The sequence below is a fragment of the Meles meles genome, chromosome 18, assembly GCF_922984935.1.
Source record: "Meles meles chromosome 18, mMelMel3.1 paternal haplotype, whole genome shotgun sequence".
Taxonomy (NCBI): Eukaryota; Metazoa; Chordata; class Mammalia; order Carnivora; family Mustelidae; genus Meles; species Meles meles.
Genome location: NC_060083.1, coordinates 19,429,650 through 19,441,768, shown reverse-complemented (window position 1 = coordinate 19,441,768; position 12,119 = coordinate 19,429,650). Strand labels below are relative to the sequence as shown.

The following is a 12,119-nucleotide window of genomic DNA, read 5'->3' as shown; positions in this document are numbered from 1 at the left end:
GCTGGGTTGCCCTGGCTGTGAGTGGATCAGGGCTGGTAGCTTCTGTGGCCTCCAGGAGCCGCCGCCTCTATGCTATAACGGACAGCTCCTTCACTGGTGTTTTCTGGAGGTCCTCACCTCTGCTCCGAGGTTAATTCGCAGAATCAAATTAAAATCTCCGAGTTTGTGGAGGAAGAGGTCTCAGGTTTCTCCTTGGGCCTCTAGGCTCAGGCAGGCTGAGCTGAGTGTCCCCTGAGCAAACACAGTAGCCGCCCAGATCACACCCCTGGATGGTGTCTGCCCCTGAACTTCCTCCTTCCCAGCTCCCCGAGAACCTCTCTCCAGAGCTCCTCTGTGAACCTTTCTGGCTAAGCGTGTTTGTGATAAAGACTCTTACAAAAATAGTTTGAGCTGGAAAGAGGAAAAGAAAATCACTCCGGTTTCTCTCCGCCAAAAACAGCAAAGCAACAGTGTGCAAAGAGCCAGCCCCGTCCTTGGCGTGGCTGCTCACGGAAATATTTCTTCCTTTTGCTGCCCCTCACGGCGGCAAGCCCCACGGATTCTTTTTCTGAGGTTATGTGCCATTATCCAATTGATCGATTGAGCTGGTTCTTTGAGATGACTGATAATTTGACCTGTGGTTTGGGCCTGTGACTGCTCCACATTCCTGTTCTTCCTGACATCTTTGGTGGGGGCGTCCCTCTAGAAAACATGACACGTCCCCAAGTATCTTCTATCTACCAAACGTCTCCACGTCTTCACTAAGGAAATGATTACACCCATGGCTACTTGTTTGAAATGAGAAGAAAAAACACCGCAACACTCCCAAGCATTCAGGCATACAACTCTGTCTTTGGCTAACAACTGGTTAATAGCAATCTGTTAGTGGGATCTAATAAGTGGTTAGTAGGCTATTACTAATGACTTGTTAGTAGGCTATTACTAACAACTGGTTAGTAGGCTAGTATTAGTAACTGGTTAGTAGGCTATCACTAACGACTTGTTAGTAGGCTATTACTAACAACTGGTTAGTAGGCTCTTAATTGGCTCTCTTGAATCTCCTATCTTTTCCCCTTTGAACAGGTTAAGTCTGTAGACCTGCTCCAAGATGAACAAAACCAGAATCTCCAAATCGGAAAGGGCGTGTACATATGTGAGGCCCGAAGCAATTCCAGCCTTCTAGAATAATCTGTGCTCCATCACAAATTGATCTGAAGTCTCTTTCTTTCTTTTTTTTTTTGAAAAGGAAGCCCAAAATGCAATGAAGCAGTTCACATTGTATCTTAAGACATACATTTTCAAAACATTTATGAAACTGTTAAACTGGAACAAGACAGAAGCCTCCCATAGATTCCCAACTCACTGAATAGACATTTCATTTGTTCCTGTCCCCGATGGGAGCGGTCTGAGGACACTCACTGTTCCTCTGCGTCTGACAGTCTGGGCACTAGAAAGACATTTTTCAGCCTGATGCAGTGATGCGTGTGTTTGTTTAAGGAGAGGGACTTCTGCGCCCTGGGAAAGTCTGGAAAAAATGATCACTTTCAGTGCATCTTGCTTTGTGCATTTTGTTGGGTCTAGAGATGGAATTATGAGCCTGGGAGCTTGGGCATGTAGATTTGGCAAGGCCCTTAACCTACTGTGTGATGCTAGGCAAGTCCCTCCCCTCCTCTGTTGGGTCTGTTCATTTGGAAAATGAGGGCAGTAGGCTATATGGTCCAAAGGGCCTTTGGTAGGTAGACTAATGCCTCCCAAAGATGGCCACGTCCTAATCCCTGGAGCCTGTGAACACGTTACCCTATGAGACTTTGACATTTGTGATTAAGTTAGTGACCTCGAGATGGGGACATTATCACAGGTTATCAGGAGGGCCTGGTCTAATCACAAGAGCGCCTCAAAAGTGGAGGAGGGAGGGAGGAGAGGGTCTGGGATAGAGGGAGAGGTGACTCAGGAAGTCAAGGCTGTGTGATGTAAGGATTCCACCCACCACTGCTGGGTTGGCTGACGGAAGAAGAGGCCAACAGCCATGGAACGTGGGTGGCCTCTAGGAGCTGGAAAAGGTGAGGAAACGGTTTCTCTTCTAGAGCCTCCAGAAGAAGCACAGACCCGTTGACACAGATTGTAGCCCGGGTGACATCGGTGTCAGCCTTGTGACCTCCAGAACTCGAAGGCAACATAGTTGCATTTTAAACTACTACATCCGCTGTAATTTGTTACAGCTGCAGTAGAAGGACAAAAACAGGGCGCCTTCCAGCAGCCTTGCACTCGGCTCCAAAGGATTAAAGCCCGGCTTCGAGGACAGCCTCGGGCAAGCCCAGTTGTGAGGGTGCTCGGGAGGAGGGGTCTCAGGGATGCCATGTCCCAGCCACCCCCTGGCCACCGCCTGGGCCTGGGTGTGGCTGCTTTGACGTGTGCCCTGAGCAGGGACAGCGGTGCTATCACGAGCCTCGAGTCTGAAGGGGCCTCCTGAGATCACGTGGGAAGACACAGGTACACTATTAATTTCATCTTCAAATTGAGGGAGCTGAGTCCAGAGAGGAGCATGTGGCCATCGCGTCACACAGCTACCGTGGGAAGCCCTGGGGACAGCATTCCTAACTCCTGGTGCCAGGCTCGTTTCCGCTGGTGGCTGGGGAAATACCAGTCTTCTTGTGTGAACAGATGGGGAGGGGAAAGGGGGTGGGGGACGGAGGGGGTTTGCGATTAGGAGAGAGATCGGGAGGCAGAGCCGGGGCCAAAGCCCCGAACTCCTGGTCCAGCCAGTGCTTTCTGTGCACCTGTGCATGAAAAAGAAGGCACACGCCACACGAAGCCTTTCTGCAGGGCTTTGGGGGCAGCCCCTGAATGGGGAAAGAGGGGAATCAGGGTGATGCCATGAGGACAAGGATTCTGCCCAGACAGGAAGCCTCCTTTGGTGGGAGGGGCTTGAAAGGGCATCCCCTCTCCCCATGAGGCACCTACCCCCATCTTTTCCCCTCCACCATCCCCTCAGCCGTTCTGCGGAGCCAAGCAGAAAGCCAGTGTGACCTCTGATGGGGGGTGAGGAGGTGGGGTACAGAGAGAGGGTCTGGAAAGGCTGCCGTGTGGGACAGCCCGATTTCACTGACAGGGTCAGAGGCGTTGGGCCAGAGGATGGAGGAACAGAGGGGTGGGAAGGCTTCCTTCATGGTTTTTAGGTTTAGGCATCATTCTCTGCCTTCCCCTCTTCAAGCTACACATCTATCGTCGGCAACAGTGTTGTTCAGATCACAAGCTGTGATGTGTTAGTAGTCATGAAATTATTTACAAGGCTGCAGTCAACAGTTTTTAAAGATTTAGAACAGACTAGAAGTGCATACCCTCTAGACACTTTGTAACCGGAGGCACTGGCGCAGAAGACTTGTCATGCACGCAATCTGTGGTCTCTGACCTGGCCGGCCTGGCCCTTTTGAAAGGCTTTGAGGGGGGAGGGAGACCTGAGTACGGGGGACAAGTCAGCACCGACTCAGCTGTTTCCACAAGACCAGCTTTTAATATGACCGTGACTGGAAGCACGAATAAATAAACGCCAGAGAAAATGGGAAAACTAAATCAAACCAAACCTCAGAACATCAAAACCCAAATTTGGAAAGTAAAAACCAAACAAAACAGATCTCCGACAGACAAACAAAACAAGCCCCCCGAAGAAGAAACAGAATCGGACTGTACAAGCTAGGTCACAGGGACAGCAGAGTGACGTGGGTCCCATGGATGAGTGCTGGAGTCGCCCAGGCCACCCTGCCTCCACCAGGCGCTGGGACGGGGATGGGGCGTGGGGGTGGGGGGCCCTGGTCAGCCCAGGGGCCAGCTCGGGGGAGGGCAGAGGTTTGAGGGCAGGTTCAGAACCTTCACAAAGTACACAAGGACCGGACGTGGTTGAGAGTTCTGCGCTTTCCCTCTCGACTGTGCAGCTGCGACCCCAGCGTGGCCATGGGGTGGTGACTTCGGGGCTAGAACCTGGTCCCACTGGGTGGCCGCAGAGTGGCCACCAGGGAGCACGTGGAGGAGAGTCAGGTAGAGAGACAGACGTGAGGTGGCGCCGTGAGCGGTCTCAGCATGCAGGTGCTTTGTACATCTGGCAGTGAGATGTGATGGCAGGTGGGTTCTCGGACAGTTCCGGAGTGTGACTCATTTCTCCTAAGAGGGACGCACGGCGGGGCCCAAGGACACGTCGCATCAGACGTGGCCGCAGCGAGGTTTTGGCAGAGAGTTTGCTATGTGTGCATAGGGGGCTCTTCTTTCTGTCACCAGGGGCCATCCCACCTGCGCCTGCTGTCCCCTGTCCTGGGTCTTGGGCCTCCAGGTCTGTTTGGGGGTTGCCGGGCAGTCCGAGGGCTGTCAGCAGGCAATCTCCTCCAAAGTCCCCAGGGCCGTCTGCAGGGGCACATTCACAGTGTGGCTGATGGTTTCAGAGTGGTTTGGCATCGTGTCGCAAGTGCTCTGGAGGGAAGGGGACAGCAGGGGTTGATACTCATTCTGCAAAATGGTGTCACGATGCCCCTGGCAGCCCAGCCAAGGCCCTGGGAGCTGAGGACCCCCTGCTGGTGGGCTCTCCCTGGGCTCGCCCTGCTGCTCCTGCCCTAGGCATCTCAGGGGCTGCTGTGCTGTTGTGGGGCACGAGACCGGCGGGCGGGGGTCTTCAGAGTCCTCACCATTGCCCACCTAGGTGCCCCCAGGGTGGGGAGAGGGCTCCCTGGTGATGGGGCTCAGCGGCTGGTTTGAACTTCTCTTTTAGACGTGCCCTCTAAGGTATGACCCAAAGCTACCTCTGAGTGCTCTCTAGCTTTGAGGCAGGAGGAATCCTGGGGTGGGATCCCCCTTGAGACCTTCCTGGGGTGGGGGAGATAAGAGCCTCTGGGGCTCTAGGCTTGGGGCAGGGGGTTCCACTGGCTGAGGCCATGTAGGAAGTGGGGAGGCCCCCAAAAGCCAGAACCGGAGTAGTCACAGCTCCCCAGTGGACCTTTAGGGTTCAGCTGGCCCCAAGAAGAAAGCAGTCTCAGCAGGGCGGGGCTGGGAGGGCCTGGAGTCTTCCCAGTGACTCCCCGGCTGCAGAGGGCTAGAGGCTGGGAGGAATGGGAGCAGACACTGCCTAGGAGGCTGTGCCAAGAATGTGGGGGAGACTTGGTGAGGATGGGGCTGTGGGAGGGGGAGGCGGCAGGGGGAGGCTGTGACTCTGTGACATTCTGAGGGCAGAGGGAAGGTGGGGAGGGGGAGGGAACCTCCACTGGCCGAGCACTTCCTACAAAGGAGGCACTGCTCCGGGCTCGCTCAATCCCATTGACCCCCGAGGTTCCTCTAGGTCTGCAGATGCTCAGGCAGGCAGCTGGGAAACAGGGACCCGAGCCCAGAGCCTGGGCCCCTTTCGCCTGCCCTCCCCTCCACAGACGCTGTCTTCGGGTCACCAGAGCTGCAGGGGCCCGAGGGAACCAAGGCAGAGATTTTCAGCCTGGGAGGTGTCTGGAGAACTAGTGTCTGGAACAGAATGGGGGCCTGTCTGGGGGGAGGGGCTGGCCTCAGTTGGGATTTGCTGACTTTGGGCTAGAGGGGAGGGCCGGGAGGGCGGCCCCCTAGTGGGTGTCCCAGGCACAAGCTGGGAGCAGGCTGGGTTTGCGAAGGAGAGCGGGCAGCCCTGAGAGGTGCTGCCTCTGTGACTGCTCCGGGGAAGGCAGGCAGAGTGGGCCGTGGTCAGGGGGCTCTGTGCCCAGCTCTGCCACTCACCAGCCGGGGGACCTGGGGCTTCGGGGCCTCAAGGCCCTCAAATACACAGCGCCCAATGCGTCCCTGGCACCCAGTAGTTGGTAGTGTTGATGGGAATCACGGCTGCTCCCCACCTCGCGGGGTCCCGAGCTCCCTGTCCCCTTCAAAGGGAGTCGAGTGTCAGTGACGTCCCTATTTGCGTTTTTACTACCCCAGGAATAAGGGCACAGAGCTTCCTTGCGTCTCCCAAGGCATGAGATGAGAGCAGTAGCCCTCTGGGTCCGGGACAAGCCCAGCTGGGCCAGGCAGGACCTCCCCTTGCGAGCATCTCCAGGATCGGGGCATCCAGTGCTCACCACCAAGCCCCGGGGCTCAGTGGGGGTGTCCTCCGACAAGCCAAGTTACAGTGTGCAGTGAGGTGTGTCCCTCCTGCCGCCCTGGCCCTGACCTCTGGTCTCATAAGGCTGGCAGAGGCTGGGGGACCGAGCAACCAACAGCATGGGCGCTGCCCTTACCACGTTCTCATCGTGGCTCCCTTCGTCCTCTTCTTTGCCAAGCAAGTCTAAGAGCTTCTCTTTGATCAGCTGCAAGAGAATCGGGATGGGGTTGGTCAGGCTGGGGGATGGGGGAGAGAAGGCAGAGGGACCTCCCTGGGCTGGGTGAGGTATTGGTGCAGGAACCAGAGCCTGCAAGAGGTCACAAGAGGGCCCCATCTGGCATCAGGACTCTCTTTTCTTGGGGACCGGCGGGGGGTGGGGGGCGTGCATGAGCAGCGAGGGAGACTGTTTCTGAGGCTGGGCCTAGGGGATGAGGCCCGACAGCCCCACTCGTTTATAAGATCAGGGCACCCATGAGTCCATAACATTTGATTCTTAGCGATAAAAGGTAGGCATTCCATGTGTTCCCTGGTATGATGTAATTTCCATCACTTTATACAGCATAAGCTTTTATTTCAGAAAAATTAATAAACAAAGCAGAGTAAGATCTGGCCTTGGGGCCTGATTTGGGTTTGGGGAACAAGGTCACCATGCTGGGAGGTGGCGTGTGGCACTCCCGAGGACCCTGGTCTCAGGGGTCCTCCACTTCCCCACAGGGGTTCCCATTTGGCCTTGGCCAAGGACAGCCCTCTGCAGGCTCCTTTGCCGCACAAAACTCAGGTGGTCCTGGGGACGCTGAAGGATCGTACCCTTGCTCTTCTTGCTTGCTCAGGCTTGATGGACTCCGCCAGGAAATGGCCCTTCTCTAAACCTGCCTGCACCCAGACACGCACTACTCAGGTGACGCGCCAGCCGGAGGGCAGGTGTGTGTGTGTGTGTGTGTGTGTGTGTGTGTGTGTTGTGTGGGTGTAGCATGTATGTGTGAGTGGTATGTGTATAGTTTGCTTGTGTGTTAGTGGGTGATGTACGTTAAGTGTGGCGGAGTGTGTGCATGGGGGGCATGTGTGTGCGTGTGCTGTGAGTGTGTGGGCGCAGACACACATGTATGAAGCCACAACATCTGGCCTTGTGTGGGAGGGGCTCAGAGCTGGCCTGAGGTTTGGCTCTTCTCCTTCTCAATCCTTCCTCTCCCACGTTTTGAGTGTGGACAGCCCACAGCTCTTCCAGCAACCTGAGGATAGGAGCCGGCTTCTGTCTCTCTTGGACCCACCCCTCCTCCCTGCCTAGGACTTGGTGATAGACAATCTCCATGGACAGGTAGAAGAAAGCAGGCTCTGGGTGGAGAGAGGCCACCCTCTCCCCCATGCTTTGGTTCTGAACATCCGGGCAGGACAAGGGTCCCTGCATATGGTCACTTCCCCACGAGCAACCCCAATCTTACCTCATAAATATAATCAAAGAGCTCTAGTATTGTAAGGATACTAGCACCAATAAACAATCCCATCTGACCACCAATATCACCTGGAGAGAGAGAGAAGATCAAAGATTTTGGCTTTAGTCACAGTGCTTCTAGGAAGGGGTGAGATGAACTCAGAAACCAGACCTTCGGAACGGTTCCCCTTCCATGGAGAGCCTGGCCGGGGGACAGATCAGGCCTTGGACAACTCCCTCTCTCACTGCACAGCACCCAGTGGAATGAACTTGAGGGCGTACTGGAGGGCCTGGAGTAGAGCTAACAGGCTTATTCAGTTACCTTCAGAATCACATGGAGAGGGCCCTTCTTTGGCTCTGGGCTGGGGAATAGAGACAAAAAGTGTGTGGTCCTTGCCTGGGGCCAGGGCAGTCTAGCCCAAGTCTCATGGGTTGGGTGCCATGGTTGGGGGTTTTGGGAACAATGACCCAAGAAACCCCTTTCCATCACTCATCATGACAAGGCCTCCAGGACCAACTCAGGACACCTCTCACCCTTGGGATAAGGTCATAGGAAGCATCCCCTCACTTTCCCACCTGAGAGTAAATGTTCAATCTGGTCTTTTTCTGGAGTAGGAGTTCTTGCTGTGGGGTGCACAGTCTCTCTTGACTGACCAAAGTCTTTCTTGACTGGTCTCTGGGTCTTCTCCCTCCTCAGACACCTGTACTCAGAGTCGATGTCTGGACCTACCCTGGGTCTATAAAATCAGACTCTCTGGAGCTGGGGTCTGGAAGTCAGGATTTTTTAAGTTCCCAGGGCTCTCTCGCCCATCAGGGCTTGAGAACAACTCCCCTGTGGGGCTGTGGATGGTCAGAGACCCTTTGAAGCCGAATACAAGATATTACCTGTGTGGACCTAAGTGTTTGTAGGGGGAGAGTCCCTATCTGAGAAGATGTTCTCAGATTCGCCATGGGGTTCTGGTCCCCTCAAAGCCCAAATGCCTTGCTCCGGAGGCAATGTGGTAGAGCAGAGGGCTCGGAGGGTCTGAGTTTGGAGAGTGGCCACTGGCTTGCCGCGTGGCTTTGGAAACCCTGACCTTCTCGGTAGCTTTGCCTTCAAAGGACATTTGGTGGGGAGGGGAGAGGAGACCACTGTGAGGTCCTGGCACCTGGAAACTCTGTGACTCTCAGTTGTTGCGCTGAGCAGGGAGAGTGCTGGGAAAGGAGGGTGCTGCCAGGATGGGTGCCCAGTCTTCCTGGAGACCACAGGCTCTTGGTCTGAGAATGTTCTGTTGGCGCCATCTGCCCTCTCCATCCCTGACTACAGTAGGGCAGGCGGACAACCACAGTCCCACATGAGCAGGCAGAGAGGGCGAGGAGAGGGCTCCTCCCAGTTGGGCTTGGAGCTGAGCTCCCAATGATTCCCCTCCCTCCTCTCCCCCTGCTCTCTCATGCCGTGGGGTGTGTGTACTTACCCATGCACCTGTCAGGTGTGAGGTGCGTGTTTGCACGCACATGCGGTGTGACCGAGCTTGGGGTATGCATCAGGGTACTCTGTGTGAGCACGTCTGGCTGTCCATGGCTTTAGGCAGGTGGCTCTTAAGGTCTAGGATAGGGAGGCTGAGAGGTCCCAGTGTGTGTGAGTGTGGCATTGTGGCAGTGGGCTTCGCACGTGTGAGTGTGCGGAAGCCATGGGAGCATGTCTGCGTGTATGGGCAGGTGTACGTGACTGAGTCTGCCGTCACGTAGTGCGTCTGTGCAGACGTGTTTCTGCCGCGCATGGCCCCGTGTGAGTCTGTGTGTGTGTGTGTATGTGTAAGCTTTGGGGTGGGGTGTGCTCTGTGTGGCCTGAGGGCATGTGCGGGGTGCCCGGGGTGGGGAGGGTGGGCTGCATGGTGCTGAGGGAAGGGCCTGATGGCTGAGGGTCTGCGAGCGGCGAGCTCCCATCACAGGCGGTGCAGATGGCAGTGTGATCGTCTCAGCAGGCTATTCTGGGCGGGAACAAGATGCTGGGAACACGCTTGTCCTCGTAGCTGATACAGAGAGAAGCTATCCTTTCTGACAGATCCAGAACTCAGACCCTCCTCGGTGTGTGTGTGTGTATGGGTGTGTGTGAGACAGAGCAGTGAGCCTGTGTTGGGGAGGGGAAGGAAGAGCCCTGTCTTGAGTTCTCCTTAGGAAATGAAGGTGACAAGGTGACAGAGGTAGGGAGAGGGGGTCTGCATCCCCAGAGCATGACCTCTACCTTGAGTCCAAGGTGCTAGTCTCTTGGCTCAGTCCCTTATGGACATAACAGTGTCTGAGACCCAAGTGGCAGCCACTTGGGTCTCAGCTGGGTCCCCGCTGTGGCCAAGTCCCCAGTCTCCTGGGAGAGGTGCAGAGATCCTCTGATGGCATCTGGAAGCAGCTGGAACCTGGGTGCCTGGCATGGTGACTGTCCAGGTACCAGAAACCACTCTTCATGGATCGTCTGTGGGCTGGTGCTCTCCCCCAGCTAACCATCACAACAAACTCATCAAGTACTTTTATTAGACCCATTTTACAGATGAAGGACCTGATGTTCAGTGAGGAGAGGCCACGTGCCCTCATTCTCGTAGCTGGTATGCAGTGGTCTGACTCTGTGCCTGTCTGCTTCCCTCTACACCTGCCGTCCCCCTCTGCCAGGGTCCCGCTCTGAATTGGTCCCACTCAAAGATCCAAGCGCAGCTAATTCTCTTCGTAGGGACAGCATCTTGTCCTTTCTTAAGAGTGAGTAGGAGTCGGGAGAAGGGCCCCAGGGGCAGATCTTTTCACTGGCCACCTTCAGGAGTCTTGTGGGATTTGCCCTGGGTGGGGCGGGATTGAAAGGAACGTCCCTCATCCCTTACATGGCCAGGGTTGTGAGTGTGACCTTGTGTAGGGCTGGCAGTCAGGTCTGTAGACATCTGGGGATGTGTGGCCCTTCTTTTGTGTTTGACAAAGGGCTCTCAGTCCACGGGGAACATCTGGCCTCCAGGCTGCGATGCTGCTTTCCAGGCTGGACTCCATCCGGGGCCCTCACTGCCTGGGACCGCCGACAGCGCAGCCTTTGCTCCATTGGACCACTCCCTCTCCCGCTGTGGCCCTGAGGCTCATTTCAACCTCGGAACAGAAGACCACGGAATCCAACAGAGCAGCGCTGGAAAGGCCCCGAGAGACCTTTAAGCTCACTTGCCTCATTGTGTTAATGGGGAAACTGAGGCCTACATGGGGGCGTGAACTGGGACTAACGCACCCACCACACTGGAGTCCCTCCCATTCTGGGACAGAGAGAGCAATCAGAACACGAAAAGGCCAGACTCTTCCAAAAGTGTATCTATCTACCCGCTTGCCTGCCTACCCCGCTGCCCATCCTCCTCCCCACGCCCCACCATGGCCTGTGGGAATTCGTGCAAGGGACACTGACTTACCAAGTAAGGCAGCGACTTCGTATGCCTTCTTCTGTTCAATTGTCTCATAGTTGAGAGCTTCAAAAAATATATCCAGAACAAGGATGTTCTCTCTGCAGAGCGAATATTCAGGACCATACATGGTGAGAACCCTCAGGGGCCACACGGCCCACCTGACACAGCTTTCCCCTTAACAGCGGGTGAGGCTGAGCCCATGAAAGTGTGACAAATGGCCCAAAGTCAGAGCTGGGTGGTGACAGAGTGGCCTTGGAACCAAGAGTACTGACTCCCAGCCCAGTGCTCTTTACAGACCAGAGAGGCAAGTATCAGCTCTGTCCCTCTGTCCTTCAGCTGTCCCCTCTTTATGTCCTTTCCATGAGTCCTGCCTGGTGTCCAGGTCTCTGGGCCCCCAAAGGGTCTGCCTGGCTCCTCACCCCTAGGGGAGCTCAGTACTTTCTGGACAAGCTCTTCACTGTTTGGCCTTGCTTTAGCTCGCTGACCTCCTGGGTACCCCGTACCCACTCCTTAAAAGCCTCCCCAACCCAAGTTCTTACTTGGATTTTTTTTTTTAAGATTTATTTATTTATTTTAGAGAGAGAGAGAGAGAATGAGCAGGAGGGACAGAAGGAGAGCGAGAGCGAGAATCTCAAGCAGACTCCCACACTGAGTGCAGAACCTGATGCGGGGCTCGATCTCACAATCCTGAGATCCTGACCTGAGCCGAAACCCAGAGTCGGATGCTTAACCAACCGAGCCACCCAGGCGTCTTCCCACTTGGATTTATAACAAGCTTCTCCTAGTGGGAGCCCCCGACTCTAGCACTACCAAGTCAGCTGCCAGGGTCAGGGGAGGGATTCTAGGGAGCAAATCTACATCTGGCTGGGGGTTCCCTTTGGTCCTTTAGGCAGGTGTGTTAACAAGACACATCTTGGCAGGAAAAGTCATCACTGCTGGCAGAACATCTGCTCAACAGCGGGGCCGTCTCCTTCATTGCTGGTCACAACAGCTTTGGTGCCCCTCGTTCTCAACCTGCTGAGCCAAAGCTGCCCCAGGCTGGGCTTTGGCAGCGGTCTTGGCAGGAGGGAGTGGCTGGTGAGAGAGATGCAAATCCCCCTTCCCCTGCAGGGCTCAGGGAGGCACCACTCAAAGTAAGGGTCACCATCCCCTGCCTGGGTGACGGCACCTGCCTCCTACCAGGCTCCCGCCCTTTGTTCTGGCTTCCCTTCTGTCC

At 55.5% G+C, this 12,119-nt stretch overlaps 1 protein-coding gene across 2 annotated transcripts in view; it reads right to left on the bottom strand.

Moving 5' to 3' along the window:
* Window positions 1-3,323: 3,323 nt before the first annotated feature.
* ASIC2 (acid sensing ion channel subunit 2) overlaps window positions 3,324-12,119 on the bottom strand; it is a 978,722-nt gene continuing 969,926 nt past the window's right edge. For both annotated transcript variants that reach the window (XM_045983838.1, XM_045983837.1), the window contains exons 7-10: window positions 10,910-11,001; window positions 7,513-7,592; window positions 6,210-6,278; window positions 3,324-4,437 (exon numbers count right to left, since the gene is read on the bottom strand). In XM_045983838.1, the coding sequence (XP_045839794.1) occupies window positions 4,336-4,437; window positions 6,210-6,278; window positions 7,513-7,592; window positions 10,910-11,001 (343 nt within the window). In that variant the 3' untranslated portion in view covers window positions 3,324-4,335. The remainder of the gene's footprint in view (window positions 4,438-6,209; window positions 6,279-7,512; window positions 7,593-10,909; window positions 11,002-12,119) is intronic.